Source organism: Fusarium phalaenopsidis (assembly GCF_050370095.1).
Source record: "Fusarium phalaenopsidis strain FUZ10S chromosome Unknown contig_32302, whole genome shotgun sequence".
Taxonomy (NCBI): Eukaryota; Fungi; Ascomycota; class Sordariomycetes; order Hypocreales; family Nectriaceae; genus Fusarium; species Fusarium phalaenopsidis.
In genome coordinates this window covers 4960464-4976294 of record NW_028145405.1, presented here as the reverse complement: position 1 = coordinate 4976294, position 15831 = coordinate 4960464, and the positions used below count along the sequence as shown (strand labels likewise).

The following is a 15831-nucleotide window of genomic DNA, read 5'->3' as shown; positions in this document are numbered from 1 at the left end:
ACCAGATTTCGAAGTGATTGTTTGGCGGAAAGAACTGTCTATTGTGCGTGGGCAACATGTCTATGGTAAGCTAGCTTGGCTCGACTGTGGCCTGGCTTAATTAAGTTGACTGGCTGGCAACTTTGTTCCAGGATTCGAGAGCTCCCGGGGAGCTTTTGGCGGTTTGCTTCAAAAGAAAAACCTGGGGGTTGTCTCGATCTTGGGGTGATTAAAGAAGAAAAAAGGAGAATTCGCCTGTTCCAAATCGCCGTTCCTCCTAAGCGTGTCTCATGCACGGGGTATCCTGCAATCTTTTGTTTTTCTCTTGATCCATCCTAAAACTCCGTGGCACGAACGACTTCGCTGCCCATCTCGACTGTGATCTTTCGCCCTCGATGTTTTCCCCCCGTGTGGTTGGTTGGTTTCATCGGTTGGTTGGTTGGTTGGTTGGTTTGGTGCATTTCAACATTCTGGTGTTGTTTTTTGAGTTCCGGTCCAGTTCAGCTTCAGTCGTAATCCATAATCCTTAATCATTAGAAGAGTCATCATTGTCGAATCATTACTTCGTCGACGTTCAAGTCTCAGCTTCCTCCTCGGCGGCGGCGGCGGCCCTGGCTTCGGCCTCCTTCTTGGCCTTGTGGCGCTCCTCCTCCTCGGGGGTCATGGTGCGGAGTTGCAGGGCGTGGATTCCGCCCTCAAGGGCCATCTCGTCACGCAGCAGAGCGTAGACCATTCGGTGACGGGCGGGCTGCATCTTGGAGGCGAAGGCATCGGATGTGATGACAAGTCTGTCACGTGTCAGCAGCATGCATCTTTTTTAGCTTGAACCAGGGGTTGATGTTGATGCAGGGTTGGGTTGGCGGTGGTGTGAGAGAGGATCCGGGGATAGGTGGCATGGAAACATCCATGGAAGGACAAGGTACATGTAAAACGAGGCCATGGGACGGCGGCAAGAATGAGACGATGCCACCAGGAAAACAGAGTGAAGATGAATCACTCCGGGAGAAGGCGGAGGCTCAGACAACAACAAGACAAGAAACTCTTACCGGAAGTGGGTCTCGCTGGAGGTGCTGCCTTGCATGGGCTTGTGATGAGCATGCAGATGAGAGTCATTGTAGATCTCTAGTGTCTGAGGATCAAAGGCGGCGGTGATCTTTGGAATGAGGTCAGCAACTGAGCGCATTACGCTTACAACAACAGCAAAAGACAAGACTTGCCTTGGCCCGGATGGTGTCCTCGACAGGAGTTCCAGAGTTCATGGTAGAGAGCTGTCGTCCGACGCTCGAAAAGCCGAGCGCGTATCGTCGAAACATGAGGTGAGACGCAAGCGAGCAGCGGTCTGAGAGTAACCGTGAAGAAAAACCACGTCACGTCCTGGGTTTCGGTTCTTGCGGCTCTGCCAAGGTTTTCCGTAGGCTGGCCGAATTGAGTTGTCGACGATGAGATCAAACGTTGGCGCAGATGGAGGAATTGAGTTGAGAGAGTTGCAGAAACACCACGAGAGGAAGAGTAGCGGAGTCGGAGCCGGCCAATGTGGATGAATGGATGGGCCTGAGTGGGCAACACTGGGAGGTTGGGTGGAAGAGAGAGAGAGAGGTCGGAATGGATGAACGGATGAGAGCAAGACTTTTTTTTTTCTCTCTTTAATTTATAAGTTTGCCCCAACAAAGCCACGCACACTTCTCAAACGTGACGTGACAATGGAATGGCAAAACAAAAAAGAAAAACGACGCGGGATGATGCAGCAAGCAAAGAGAATTAAGTAGGGAAGAGGAAGAGAGAAAAGAGGCGGGCAGGGAAGGGGGCAAAAATAAGGCGGTTTCTTAATAAACCTTGGCTTGGGCTGGACGGCACGCCGCTACTTGCTTGGTGAGAGCGGCGGGCTGCGATGGGCTGGACTGGGCTGTGACTGTGACTGTGACAGCGGCAACCCAAGTCAGACCCGACGACGGGACTGACTCCTCTCAGCGGGTGAGGATTATTCAAAGCTGGTAGAGATTGGCCGTTTTCGGTGTGAAGTCGGTGAGAGCTACACTTCACTTCTAGGATGGATATGCACAAGCAAGCACAAAAGCAACAAGCGCGCGTAAACTTGCGCACGCAGGCAGAGACAAGACAGGCACAAGGCACAGGCACACAGGTACCAAAGTAACCCCTTGCTTTCCATCCTGCATGAGGAGGTCAAACTGCATCTTGCAAAGGCGGAAAGAGATGGCTTCTGCAAACGTTCGTTTTCGGCTTCTAAAGCGCGGGGATGCAACCCGTCAGCTTTTCTCCCATTTACCGTCTTTTCGACTTGTTCCCTTCCTGTGGCGGATGACTTTTGATTCGCCCGCGGGCCTCTGAACCCAAGAAACCAACCCCTGCCCCCCGTCCAATCCAGCAAATGATCAGCCGCCAATCTACTTACTCGGGGATGCACATCCAGCCAGCTGGGTCGCCCGACGCCCTGACCGCCCCCGTTAAGCGGTGAAGCCACGGCCTGCATGAGGCGGCCCAGGTAGGTACCGAGTACGGGGGTCCGGTCCAGGACGATGCCGGGAAGCATGGCTCTCTCGTGTATCTTTTTTCTTTGTCCTCTCTCTCCGCTCCGTGACAGCTGTACAAGCTAAACTGTCGGGACGACCCTGGAATGGATGGATGCAAATGACTGACTGCCACGACAGGAGGCCCAAACCTGCCACTAGCATTTCCCCCGGTCCACGGCCTTTCAACTTGACAACGCCAGCACGAGGCGGGCCCGTCTAGTCCGGGAGACCACGGGCGGAACCAGTCAACGGGAACCCAATCGCTTTGACATCTGACCGCTCCTGTTCGGATGAAGCTTTTAGCTCTGCTAGTTCCGTCATCCTGGTAAACAGGCACACGCAGCATGGTGCAGGGTGTTTCAACATGCACAGTTGAGAGAGGCAATCACCCACACCTCCCCCATGATCCAATCATCTCCTGACACTGTTTCTAGTCCGTCTTAACCTTGGACTGCGACGAACTTCTTCAACGGCAACTGCGAATGATGTGGCGGGATGAGAGTCATCTTTTTGGCCGTATGTGCAAGATGAAGCAACTGCTTCGTCGATGATGCAGAGCCGAGTTGACTCAATCACATGGATACCTGGTATCAGAGTAAAAGCGGTGTTATTGAAAAGAACCAATTGCTATCCCTGGAAGTGCGTCCGGCCATGATGTGCCGTCAAGATACAAAGTTCCCATTCAAGACTCAAACTTGACAACATTACAGTTTTGCCAGCCAGAACCTCCGGGGCGATGTAAGCAAATCCTCTTGCCAGTCAAGAGCCTACTGCGTCTGGGTTACATTCTCCATCAACGCAACTCACTATCGATGGATGCAAAGGGCACGGCTTAGCCCTGAGATACCAACCGTTCACTAGACACAACCAGTTAGCATTCATACCCAATCTCGGGCCGGACATTCTGGGGTTGATCAAAAAAGAACGTACACTTGGGATCGTCAGGGTACCATCTCTCCAAGCCAATGGCCTTTCTTTCCACACAGGTCATCTTTAGAGGTCGGTCTGGTTAGCGGGCCTAGTCGACATTCTGCGGCTGGATGATACGTACAACGTGACTTCCGCAGCACTCGCACATGGATGGGCTCTCGCCCACTCTGCAATAGTCGGTAGCTGACGCGCAAAACAATGGCGTGGGACCGACGGAGACGGTTAAACTGACGGAGAAGAATGCGGTAACGCCCAAGAAGAGGATCCAGAGCTTCATGATTGGTTTTGCGGTTGTGATCTCTGGCCACGATAGGAGCGGGGAAGCTGGTTGGTTCGTGCTAACCATACTTGTTATTTATTTATATTGCCCGAAACCCGGCTTCAAGGTTTGTTGAGTTTGCTCATGACAGTTTTCCTTCTGATGTGTACTCCTTGTTAAGTTGGCTACCGTGTTCTACGACTTTGGGTACTTGGGTTGTATGGAGGTATTGAGAGGGGAGACTCACACATCCTACCCGGGACGGCGTCAAATCTACAATACAACTCAACTTGGCCAGCATGGAGCCTTCGGATCTTCGGATCCCACAATCATATCATGTCCCCTAGTTTCCCCTCGACGGCACTGTCTTTGAACTTGAGATGCAGACAAGGTAGCAAGTCAAGCAGCTCCAAACTTTGTTTTCTGCGACCAGCCGTACCGCCGACATGCATCAACAGAACAGGGGAGGCCCGTGTTAAATACAGTGGCAATTTATTAGACACCTGTTTGTATATTCATGCTCAACAAGTTTTTTTTACCTCTTACTACCCATGCATGCGGATGCACATTGGATTGTGTCGCATTGCAGATGAGCGTTCAACTCAGCCTAACGACCGCCGCGGACGCAACACCTCAAGTGCCGGCGCGGGTTGGATTTAGAAACTCGGCGACGGGAGCTGATTGGTCTCGTACCCGAGGCTTCAAAGTACAGATGAAAGAGAGAGAAAAAAAAGACACAGGACGGCATCTTGTGCCCTGTCACAGGGTACGTACCTCCGGGGAGGACGGCACACTTGGCCGGGCCGCTACCCGACGTCACCAACAATTGGATCCCAATGGGATGGATGGGGGGAGGGAGCTTCAAAACCTCCATCACCAAAAACAATTTGGACATCAGGCTCGCAGATCGACAATCACCCCCCAATCCTAACCCCCCTGGGCAAATGCGCCGCCGGTTCGGCCTCGGTGTCGTACCCTAGCTTCCTGAGCTCTCTCTGCCTGCCGGCTTTCTTCCTCGGCACCCGAATTGACCGTCGCATCCCACCTCTTGACATTGGAACCGAACCCTTGTCGCAATCCCGGCGATTCGGGACCTCACCGTCACTATGTCTCTCCTCCGCACACTCGCCGTCCGGCGCCCGGCATCATACTCCCCCTTCCTCACCCTCCGTCCAGCTTGCAGGATGCTGTCAACGCTACCCCGCCTACCGCTCTTCGAAGCCGTCGCAAACCATGATCCCGACTCCAAGGCCGTCGTCCACTCCCTCTCCGGCCGCACCTTCAAGTATGGTGAGCTGCTTGGTGATGTGCGCCGCGCCCGCGACCACCTGTCCGTAGCTGCGGGCAAGGAGGATCTCAATGGCGAGCGAATCGCATTCTTGGTCGAGAATAGCTACGACTACGTAGGTGAGCAAGTCTGCGCGCTGCGACACTCCAGCTCCGATAACGGCTGAGTTGACAATGCCTCTCAAAGTAACGCTCCTGGCCGCCATGGCTGCGCGCTCTATCGCCGTGCCTCTGTCTCCAGCCTTTCCTGCGCCGGAGCTTCAGTATATCCTCAACCAGAGCGAGGCGTCTCTTCTCGTCTCTTCAGCCAAGTTTGCAGCCAAGGCCAAGGAGGTGCTTGCGACGGACCTGACAACTAAGCCGGCGCATCTTGAGCTTCAGAAGCATGTCGGTGGGGGAAGTCATGAAAAGGTCGAGTTGGGCGACTCCAACCCTGGAGAGGCCGGCATGATGCTGTACACATCTGGCACGACAAACAGACCGGTGAGACAGACTGCGCTGTATTTGCAAGACCCGAATACTAATCCCTGGCCTAGAAAGGCGTTCTGCTTCCTCAATCGGTCTTGACAGCACAGTCTCGGTCTCTCCTCGAGGCCTGGGAATACTCCCCAGCCGATCACCTCCTCCACGTGCTCCCTCTCCACCACATCCACGGCACCGTCAATGCAATCCTGACACCCCTCTTGGCCGGCTCAACCATCGAATTCATGTTCCCCTTCAATGCTGATGCCGTCTGGAAGCGCCTCTCCGCACCTTTCCTCGCATCTGCCGCCACCGATGCCTCAACTCCCAAGGACAAGATCACCTTTTTCACTGTCGTGCCAACAGTCTACAGCCGTCTTCTCTCCAGTCACAAGAGCCTCGCCCCTGATGCTCAAGAAGCCGCCCGGAAAGCCATCTCACCAGAGAACATGCGCCTCGCCATATCTGGCTCCGCCGCCCTGCCTACCCCTATCAAGGCAGCTTGGAGGGATCTCAGCCACGGCAACGTCCTCCTTGAGCGATACGGCATGACCGAGGTTGGTATGGCACTAAGCTGCGGCCTTGACTTTTCCGATCGCGTCGATGCCAGTGTCGGCTGGCCTCTGCCATCTGTCCAAGCTCGTCTGGTCGATGTCGACACAGGAGAGATCATCAAGGAGGGCGAGGAGGTCAACCAGGAGACAGGCCGAGAACGCTCTGGTGAGATTCAACTCCGTGGGCCAACCATCTTCCGCGAGTACTGGCGCAACCCGAAAGCGACAGCCAGCGAGTTCGTTGACGACGCCGACGGCAAGGGCCGCTGGTTCAAGACGGGCGACGTCGCCGTTCGCCGCCCCGTCCCCTCTGCCGCTGCCGCTCAACCATGGGCCCACGGTCCCTTATACTTTATCCAGGGCCGCAAGTCGGCCGACATCATCAAGACCGGCGGCGAAAAGGTCAGCGCTCTCGAAGTCGAGCGCGAGCTGCTCTCCCTACCCCAGGTTGCCGAGGCGGCTGTCGTCGCGGTGCCGAGCGGTCAATGGGGACACAAGGTTGGCGCTGTCCTTGTTCTCGACAATGAAGTCGTCAAGAAGTGGTCAGCGCTCGACATGAGGCGCGCCCTCAAGGATCGCCTAGCCAACTATAAGATTCCTCAAGTGATGCGAATCGTTGATCACATCCCAAGGAATGCCATGGGCAAGATCAACAAGAAGCAACTGGTCAAGTCTATTTTCCCTGATGATATCAGCGGTGATGAAAGCTAAGAGCATAATGAGAGATCTCTGTATATACTGTACCACTTGTTGTAGATTTGTATGATAAAGCTGCATAGTTAAGGGGAGCATTGCTGGAGCTCGTTGAAAGCATCATATCTAGCACGAAAAATCACATAGTCATGAAAGCACAGCGAATCCTAGGTGACCAAAATGTACATTATCTATTTTCATATCCCCAGTGGCCGGCTTTTCAACCTCCATGGTTGCCACTTGAGAAAAGAGCTCCGAGCAACGCCAGTATAAAACTTGAACCAAGGAAATCAGGGATGAGCCATGGCTGGCCACGACCGAGTGGTTGTCTTGGTCCAGCATCGCATCTCAGCCCCCAGCCACTTCGTTTCTTGCGTCGAGTTTCCTCCCCCAGCCACTTGCCGTCCTTTCGTCCACCGCTGCGTAGGGCCCATGATGGTCAGAAGCATGAAATGGTCATTATCGGATATCGTGCTAAATCAATGTCGTCCCTTTTCGTCATCGTGCATAACCCTAGACAACGTGCTTGGCCTTGGCCCTTGTGCTTCCGGAGTGAGCACTGTCGGTGTGACCCGAGAACTCGACCTGCTCGGTGGCAGGCAGCTCCAGGACCTCCTTGAATCGACGGCCGATAGCCATCAGAATCTCCTTACCTTTCTCATTGCTACGGCCCTTGCCGCCGGCCACGTCACCATCGCCTCGGCCTGGAATGCTCTTTCCTATGGTGCGAGTCCAGACACCGATTCGGAAAAACGCCTTTCGGACGTTGACAACAACGCCCATGACCTCACCGTCGTCCTCGTCCTCGAGAGTCTCGCCAATAGCGGCCATCATAACCTGGAGCCAGAGACGGTCGACGTCGATGTTTCGCTTGTCCTTGTACTGGTAGGACCACTTGCCACCGTGCTTGTTCTGGGGGTCCTCCCACTCGGGGCGGACACCGGCCTTGAACAGATGGTAGTCGGACTTGAGGGAGAGCTCAGAAACGGCGGCAACGTTGTTCTGAAAATGTTAGCATGATTGGGGAGAGGTTATCGTGTCGATTCGAACTTACGTAGACACCCCAGAACTCCTCGACAGAATCAAAGGTGATGACCTCCTTGAGAAGATCGTTCCAGTTGTCACCCTATCGCGTGCAGTATTAGCATCGGGTCGACGATGGTCGAGAACGGGTTCCGCCATACCTTGCCGCTGGGGGGCTTGGTGAACCAAAGAGTCCACTTGTTCTGAAGAGGGTGCTTGACGTTAAAGTTGTCCTTGTCGTGGAAAACAGTGACGGGCTTGTCGTCCTTGATATCGGAAGCGGACTCCTTGCCGTTGGGGTCAACGGGGATGGTGGTGAGGTCGACCTGCTCGTCCATCTTGGGTGTCTCTGTCGCAGCGGCGGCCATTGTGATGAAGGTTTCTCGTTGGAGCGCGTACGGGAGATGTCGGTTCAGGTGAGAGAGGTGACTTGCGAATGTGGGATCGCGGGGCAAGTTTGAATGATCGAAGCAAAGAAGTGGGAGGCGGTGCGAGGGTGGGGCGAGAGCAAGAAATTGGTAGGTCGACTACTTCTTTCCGACAACAGGTAGAGGAAGCGTTTGCGACTTTGCGCCAGGCAAGAGTCGACTCGATCGAGAAGGGAGAGAGGAGTCGCGAAGGAGGTGACGTTTGTAGGTTCGTCGGTAGGAGAGAGAGGCGGCTTGTTTGATTTGAAGATTGGGAGGCGCAAAGGTCGCAAAAAATCTTGGGTGCTGACCTAAGGTAAGGTTGTGCTTTACCCCAAGCGACCCAATCGGGAAGGAAGTGGGCCCTCAAGTTTATGCCTTAATGCCTTACTTGTGTGGCCCAAGTCCACCTCTCGAGTAGGTTGTTTCTCATTCTGGAGGCTTGTGAACGGTGGGGAAACTCCTTGTCAGAGCCTCTCCCGTCGATCAGACAGGTGCCTGCATTGAACTGACGGGAGCTACCGACCAGGTCGTGGGTAGCGGCAGGTGCTGTGCTAGCTGGAGGTGGATGAAGATGAAGCAAAGGCAGAGCTTCTCATCCTTCATCCCAGGGTTGTCAAACTCGTTTCATCCGACTTTGTTCAATTAGCCGAGGCCTCTCAGGGACAATCCTATCTTTGATACTCGGCTACGTTTCTTTCACGCCGGGCATTCTCAATTGATACACCACCAAGACCGGACTCTTTTCCCATTTGATCCAATGACACGGACATTGACAGGCCGTCACGAGGACCAATCTCACCTTTTCCCTTTATGCCGCGATAATGCGACCCGAGAGATTCCTCCATGCCAACACCAAGGTTGGCTCACTGCCAACTACTAGGCTAGTCTTGGGGCCTCAGACGCTTGATGTAACTCGACTACAAGATGCAGCAGGATTCCCTGTCACGAGGATTCGCAGCAGCATCAAGGCATGTGCCGCTCGTAAGAGTGAGCCCATGTCACGGAGAAGCGCTCACGGTTACCAGTTGCTGCGACCATTTCGTGTTTCACGCGCTTCTTGTGCCTCATGCGCTGTCATGGCTTTCAAGTCATCCAACGTGGTGACCCCCATCCTCGCCTCCACCTCAAAACGGCTCAACCCGCGCTCTTTTGTTCCGGTCGTTCGTGCCTCGCACCATTTCGCATGCATACCGGAATCTAGACATTTCTTACCCCCCCATAGCCGGAGATGCCGGCGGCACAACAGACAGTATCACGCCCGTCCATGTCGGCGTGGGGACAAGAGGACAAAAGGACAAAAGGAAAAAGGTAGGCTGAGATACAAACGGCAAAGGCGGTTTCACACAATCGTCTGCAGCCAGTCAGCTGCCCTCTTCTGACCAACTTGTGCCAACTTGTGTCGACAACCAACATTCGCTGCGTCACTCTCCCTTGAATGAGGCGTCAAGGGCGTCGATCCCAAGCTCAACGCCAGCAATTAAGCCTCGAATTCACCCACTCAAGCAGCACCTGCACCATTCACAGCCGGCGCGGGTCAAGACAGGGCGGAACTCCCATGTTGGCCTATTGGTCTCCCTTGTCCCATATTGTCCCGCGAATCGAGTGACAACTGGTGCGCACCCGCCGCATTACGTATTTTGCACCAGCGAGTGCTCCCAATGATCATCCACGTCCACGCTCTCATGCATGGCTCAGGCACTGGCTATGCCTTTCTGGAATGTCGACGCGTCTCAAACTCCATTCCATCCCACCCTCACAGCCCTTTGTGTCTTTGATTGAGCCCCTCAGGGACCATCTTCCGAGACCTGCACGATCAGCGTGCTGACCAGGATTGGCATGCCGGGTCTTCACTTCATCTGGAGTTGGACTCCATACCACGTACTGTAGCAAGCACATGGCGCACTTATAATAGACTGCCAACGCCCATGGACAAAGAAGACCAGCACTCACCACACCACCTCGAGCTTCTTTGATCCCCTTGCCTAGAATTGCTGCCACAACTGCTTCTTTATTCTACTTGTCCAACCTCGCCGCCGCCATGGAGCCTGATACTCGAACCAACACTTCCTTTGAGAAGGATGTCTCCAAGACAAAGGAGACAACCCCCAAGAGCAAGAACCGAAGCAGCTCGCTCTTGATGATAAGCTCCGGTTTCACCTTTCTCGCCGCTCTCCCTCAGAGATCAACAACATCTTCATCTTTCAGGTCCTCCTCGTTCCGATAAACTCATGACGCCAATGCAATCATCTTCTGTCACTCATTTTGCCTAAGCCCCTTTGTCCAATTGTCACTTATACCCGTCGTATGCTTCACCAATTATCACCACAAACATCGCACCTGAGCAATCAAATTCGGAATAGGATATTCATTGGACTGTCATTATTGTACACCCCGAGATGAAGGAGTTCAGGTCGTTTTCTCCCAGTCGTCTTGCCCTCGATTTCAGTCTCGTTGGTCAAGACTTGCCAGACGAATTCTATGAGAGCCACTTCAACACACTCTTAAAGAATGTTTACTCCCTCGTCCAAAGGGTATTTTGTCCAAGGGACAATGCCCAGGCACCCAAAGTGTCTCCTTGGCTGAGAGAGTACTCGAACGAGTTTCTCGAATACGTCAAACTTGTTGCACATCCTGATGTACGGGCTGGGAAGTGGGGGAGGTTACTTAGTGACAAGGCGGAGCGGACATGCCTTCTCACAGCCGTCATTTTCAAGGTTCTCGAGACCAATGTTTTGTCGTGTTTGCTTTTTGGCGCCGATTCGGAGCATGAGAAGTTGCTGGACTCGTTTGATACTGCGCTCAGGGATGCAGAAGGTGTGTTGCGTGACAGTGACACCACATTCAGAGAACACCAAGCTGACATCAGCCATAGGATTCAAGCGTACCAAGCTCCGAGCTCACATGAACAGGATGTATCTTATAGCGCAGATCCCTCCTTGCTTTTGGAATAGGGTTGACGAACTCTGCGCCCAAACCTTTGCTCTCCTGCTACCGGCTTATGCCTACGCCGCAGAGTTCCGAGGTCATCAACCGACTCCCGTTCGCGAGCTGCACCAGGCCCTCCACGACGTGATTGCTTACGCGGGGTGGATCAATGTACACATAAGGATGGCGCCAGCGATCTTCTCGTTCAACTGGGTCAAGCCAGGAGAGCCATTCAGTTTGAGCCAAATAAATCTCTGCCAGGAGGCTTACATATCTTCCAAGGCGGCGGCGCAGCGGCATCAAGAGCGACTTCGGAGGCGGAGACCAGACAGCCAGCAGGTGATGTCGAGGGCTCGTGTCAAAATCTCGGTCACGCCAGAGATTACTCGGGACAAGGACGTCTCAAAATCCATCGGGACACCAGGCACGACGTCCTGCAAGATATTGCAAGCCCACGTGGTATACTACGAGGGACTGCAGCTAGACTCAGACGAGAAAAGGGTATTCGTGAGTCTTGCCGAGTATATCCGCCGTCTGAGGGAACAAGTCTGCATGCCTCGGGGTGCAGCTATTGCCATCATGTTGCTCGTGTTGCTCTGTCTGTGGGTTTTCCTGACCCCTTCTGGACATCGAGTATGGGAGGGCACCCGGTCCTGGGTCTACCCGCGGCCGAGCATAGTAGAACCAGACCCGACCAAAACTTGATGGAACGTGGGGTCCTGGTACTGAGCGTGGGGGGTTGCATGTTTATTTTCTTATTGATAGATCAGAATCGGTGGATTTATGGAGGTTGGGTATCATGAATAGAATGGTTTTAAGCGGATATTGCATCAAAATGATGGGCCGATGTTTCCCAACCTGCATCAACATGGAGATTTTTTCGTGGTTGGAACGAGGTCATGCGAGCTAGGCAGTTGAGGCCACCCACGAAGATCTAAAGAAATGCACACCGGGTGAGCATGGGGGTTGACGCCCATGCTCATCTCAGGAAAACCTTGGGTCAAGTTCTTCCATGTTCGGAAGTCGCACCTGTATAACCTCATTCCCGGAAGCGGAAAAACAACGGCGAAACACCAGGTTCGCCACAGCTGATCGGCTTCCGTAGCTCAGTTGGTTAGAGCGTCGTACTAATACTTCAGTTTACACTGTAATATCGGTGATGCGAAGGTCTCAGGTTCAAGCCCTGGCGGGAGCAATCTCCCAGTGCCCATCAGCTTTCTTTTTGCCTTTTCTACATTTTTGTGATTTTTTTTGCACCTCTTTGAAGGTTGTGATGATATTTGGAGTCTGAGGGGGGTACTTCATGTGGCGTGGCTTTGAGGTGGCTGTCAACCGGCATATGGCAGGAGCTCACGTCCATTGAGATAATCGTAACTGCCGTTGGGTGTGATTCCTGCATGGGTGGAGAAGATCAGTAGGATCTGATAAGATATTACTAACACCGGCGTCAAGACGACGACATGTACGAGCTGTTGGTTGCTTTGACTTCCCCTCATTTCTGCAGGTTGTTGAGCGGTGGCTACCTGACTGATGCAGATTGACACCGGCTGCTCTCATCTTAATGCCCAGCAAACTCTCGATTGTGTATGTACTTGGCAAACAACACTTGCGAGGCATCTACACGCCCACAACCCGCAGTAGTGGCTCGGCATACTTAACAGCTCCGACTTTTGCAACCTTTGACGAGACCCGAGTCAAGGAGAGGAGACAAGGGACAATTCCACGGCCCCTCACTCATCCCGTGTTTCGTGGAGGGGATGCGGATCGTCCCTCGACGGCTGCATGCCTGCTGATGCTACTCTCGCATCGTGGGGGTTCAGTCAGATGTGGAGGGGGGGAAGTTCTCAGTTACAGTGGATTTGATGTCGCAGATTCATCACACCGAGGCGCGTGTCTCGGATCCCCCGCTCAGCTCATTCTTGCTTCCGTTCCGTCAAGTTGGTGTTAGTTTCCGCAGTACACGCGGCGATTTGGTCCGTCATCAGTGGCAGTGATGGACCCTGATCGACGAGTGCGTACACGGATATAGACGCCGTGTTTCTTTGAAGATTACTCAACTCGATCGAGAGTGGAGGTTCTGCGGCAGTTGTTTTACAAGATTTGTCATGGGTGTTGCTGGAGGTCCTTGTCCGTTCCAGGCATGATGGATGTTGGTGTTTACACAAGTCACAAAGTTGCGGCTACCAACAAGTTTACAACACCTCATGCATTAACTGCTGGAAGCGTTGGGGAATTGCCTGTACTATGTACTCAGCTATATGTTTAACCTGAATTACGGTTGGCTCACTGCCTGACTATCCTCATGTCGAGAAGAACAGCCTTGTAGATACAAGGGCATCATAAGACCAACGACCCTCCCGCTGCGGATCCTAAAACCACTTGCTTCAGAGTGCGGAATGGCAGTATCGAGGAATTCGGCCCTTTGGCTAAGGTCAAAGACACGGGAAACGCAAAAGAGACATATCCACTGATTCGGACAATTTACGTTGTTGGATCGATATACGAGCTTCAATACCTCCAACTTTGTTACAAAAGGCGATATCTACGTCGTATCGTTCAGACTTGATCAACTCACTCAGCTCGACACCATCAAGTTTGATTCATTCGACAAAATGTACATCACAAAGCTCGCTCTTCTCGTTGCAGCCCTGAGGGCATCCACCATCTCTGCTGCGCCGTCTCCGGAGAAAACATCCGACGACTTTGACGAAGTCGCAGTGCGGTCATATGACCTCAGGACTGCCATCGACAGGATGGCGATCCTCGGACACGACGCTTCTAGCGTACATGTGCGTTAAACATGCATCTCGTGAACAAACGAGAGGCACTGCTCATGGGCAATAGGACCTGTTTTCGGATTTTGCTGGTCTGGTTGATGGCCTCTCCGAGATTAACAAGGCGAATGTCGACGGCAATGTCGAAGCGTTTGATGAGCAGGAGCAGGAAGAAACTTGCAGGTCCATTAACGCAGTACTTATCGCCCAAGTCCCCTTCCAATGGCCAGTCTAACGCGTTCCAGACGAGATACTCGCAGGCGGTCATCATCAGAATGCTTGGTGACAAGGCCGATCGCATCAAGCAGTTCCCGCTCAGCCCATCGATTGGTAGGCTAATCCATCCCTACCAGAAGGAGATTACCAAGTTCCTGGATGAGGTGAACAGCAGACTTGACAACTGCGATGACAAGTACAAGAAGCGTCTAGAGGGTGCCATCAAGACCGCAAGGGCTCAGTACGCTGCCATCGACCCCGAGGCTTGAGCGAACAGGGTGCACATGGGCGTCGTCTTGACAGGAAAGTTTATCTGCGCGCAATACGAGCTGTGCCCTGCGGCAGGAGTCAATTAGTCAATTCGGTCCATCAATCAATCAGGCCGTTGGCGGCCACGGGTGACAGCATCAGTGATGGCTGAGTGGCTTTTCCAATAGAGGTGGTTGGGCATGATGTCAGCCCGACCCTTTGTAATTTGTGCAACGGAGTAATTAAATGACAGACAAGATTCGGTAATTGAAGAATTGCCTTGTTCTGTCCTCGCCTGGCTTCTTGACACGTTGTCATTGTTGCAATGGATCTTGAGTGAATGTGTGAATATGTGAATGATGGGTGTCAGTCAAGACAGAGTTTGGCCGGGCCATCCCGTCCGCGCCCGCCAACGGCCTGGATGCATTAGGGGACTTGATCGGGAATATCAGCTGTCAGACATTGGCTCAGCTGTAACTGTCGTTCATGAAGGCATGCAGCATGAGGTCGCATCCCCATTGTTTCCAGATTTGCCCTGCTACACCGTATCCGTACAATCGAGGATGAATTGCCCTCAAGTCCATTCGCCGTGACATTGTTGCAGTCGCTATCCGTTCCTTGCAGCCTCCCTCCCGCCTCCCGTCGTGCCCATGTCTTGCCTGAATTGGACCCGGGCCCGTTCCGTGGCTCCGTGTGCCAGCCACCCGCATTTTTGGGTCCCGGAGCGTAGCTAGAAGATGGTGACGCCGCCCCACCCCCAGCCTGTTTGATTCAGCACAGCCTGGTCAGCCCAGCGATCCCCAGCCTGAAATCCAAGGAAAAGAAAAATTGCTTCTAGCCAGGCGAGTTTGAGACCCATGCTAGTGCACATGGTTCCTTGGCTATTCTCTTTGATGCTACGTACTCGACGTAAAGTGTATACATTTGTAGGAGGAAACGCCGAGGGTTTGCAACAGCCGAGCAATCCATGACCTCGAGGCTGGGAAAAAAGTCCATGATGAACCAGGGCCTCTTGCAGGGTGTGAACAGGTGCTCCTCGACGGCAGAATGACCCCTGTAGCTTGGGCTTGGGCCGTTCCCAGGCAGTTCCTGGTTGGTGTGAACCAGCTGTCGGCCCATGGAACGGCCTAGCTTCGATACATGGACCTCTTCCCTTCCTTCGTCAACCTCGTCCTTTTCTCTCCCCAACTCATCATCCTGAGACGCCAGGAAAAATTCTTTCCTTCCCTCGGTCAGTCGGGTCCATCGCCTCCGCCAACGTCGCCAGAACCTGCAAAGCATTGGCTAGTTAGCCCGGCAGCTCGCATGAGCCCTAGACGCCGCGCCCCGCTGTCCAGTCAAACTCCATCCGCGACGGAGTCCATCTCTAGACTGCCTCCAGTATCCGTCCGTCCAAGCTAGCGCCTAAACCACCAAGCTTCGCTCCCACAACCAGACGGGACCAGAACCAGGCCTCAAGCCTAGTTACCCGCCTCCGACTGTGCGTACGCGCGAGCCGACGCCGCCATCTTCTCTCCATCCAATCTTTTTTTCTGCCTCTTG

General features: G+C 53.5%; 5 protein-coding genes and 1 non-coding gene across 6 annotated transcripts; 4 read left to right on the top strand and 2 right to left on the bottom strand.

Annotated features, from left to right (window-relative positions):
• Positions 1-553: 553 nt before the first annotated feature.
• Positions 554-1292, bottom strand: LRP88_08889 (bola protein; the record flags this gene model as incomplete). The annotated part of the gene is made up of 3 exons (XM_083245386.1): positions 554-767; positions 1026-1132; positions 1188-1292. 3 exons carry the CDS (start codon positions 1290-1292, stop codon positions 554-556), a joined length of 426 nt encoding a protein of 141 aa, XP_083099880.1.
• Positions 1293-4880: 3588 nt separating this feature from the next.
• Positions 4881-6710, top strand: LRP88_08888 (acyl-CoA synthetase; the record flags this gene model as incomplete). The annotated part of the gene is made up of 3 exons (XM_083245385.1): positions 4881-5103; positions 5171-5466; positions 5520-6710. The coding sequence occupies 3 exons, from the start codon at positions 4881-4883 to the stop codon at positions 6708-6710; spliced, it is 1710 nt and encodes a 569-aa protein (XP_083099879.1).
• A 495-nt stretch (positions 6711-7205) lies between these two features.
• On the bottom strand, positions 7206-8053 carry LRP88_08887 (translation initiation factor eIF 4e-like domain-containing protein; the record flags this gene model as incomplete). Its single annotated transcript, XM_083245384.1, has 3 exons — positions 7206-7694; positions 7747-7818; positions 7877-8053. The coding sequence occupies 3 exons, from the start codon at positions 8051-8053 to the stop codon at positions 7206-7208; spliced, it is 738 nt and encodes a 245-aa protein (XP_083099878.1).
• Positions 8054-10163: 2110 nt separating this feature from the next.
• LRP88_08886 (uncharacterized protein) lies at positions 10164-11755 on the top strand (the record flags this gene model as incomplete). Its single annotated transcript, XM_083245383.1, has 3 exons — positions 10164-10275; positions 10826-10939; positions 10998-11755. The coding sequence occupies 3 exons, from the start codon at positions 10164-10166 to the stop codon at positions 11753-11755; spliced, it is 984 nt and encodes a 327-aa protein (XP_083099877.1).
• Positions 11756-12145: 390 nt separating this feature from the next.
• LRP88_08885 lies at positions 12146-12245 on the top strand. The gene has a single exon. It is a non-coding gene; the product is annotated as a tRNA-Ile (tRNA).
• A 1417-nt stretch (positions 12246-13662) lies between these two features.
• Positions 13663-14309, top strand: LRP88_08884 (uncharacterized protein; the record flags this gene model as incomplete). The annotated part of the gene is made up of 3 exons (XM_083245382.1): positions 13663-13839; positions 13895-14020; positions 14070-14309. The coding sequence occupies 3 exons, from the start codon at positions 13663-13665 to the stop codon at positions 14307-14309; spliced, it is 543 nt and encodes a 180-aa protein (XP_083099876.1).
• Between the last annotated feature and the right edge of the window lie 1522 nt (positions 14310-15831).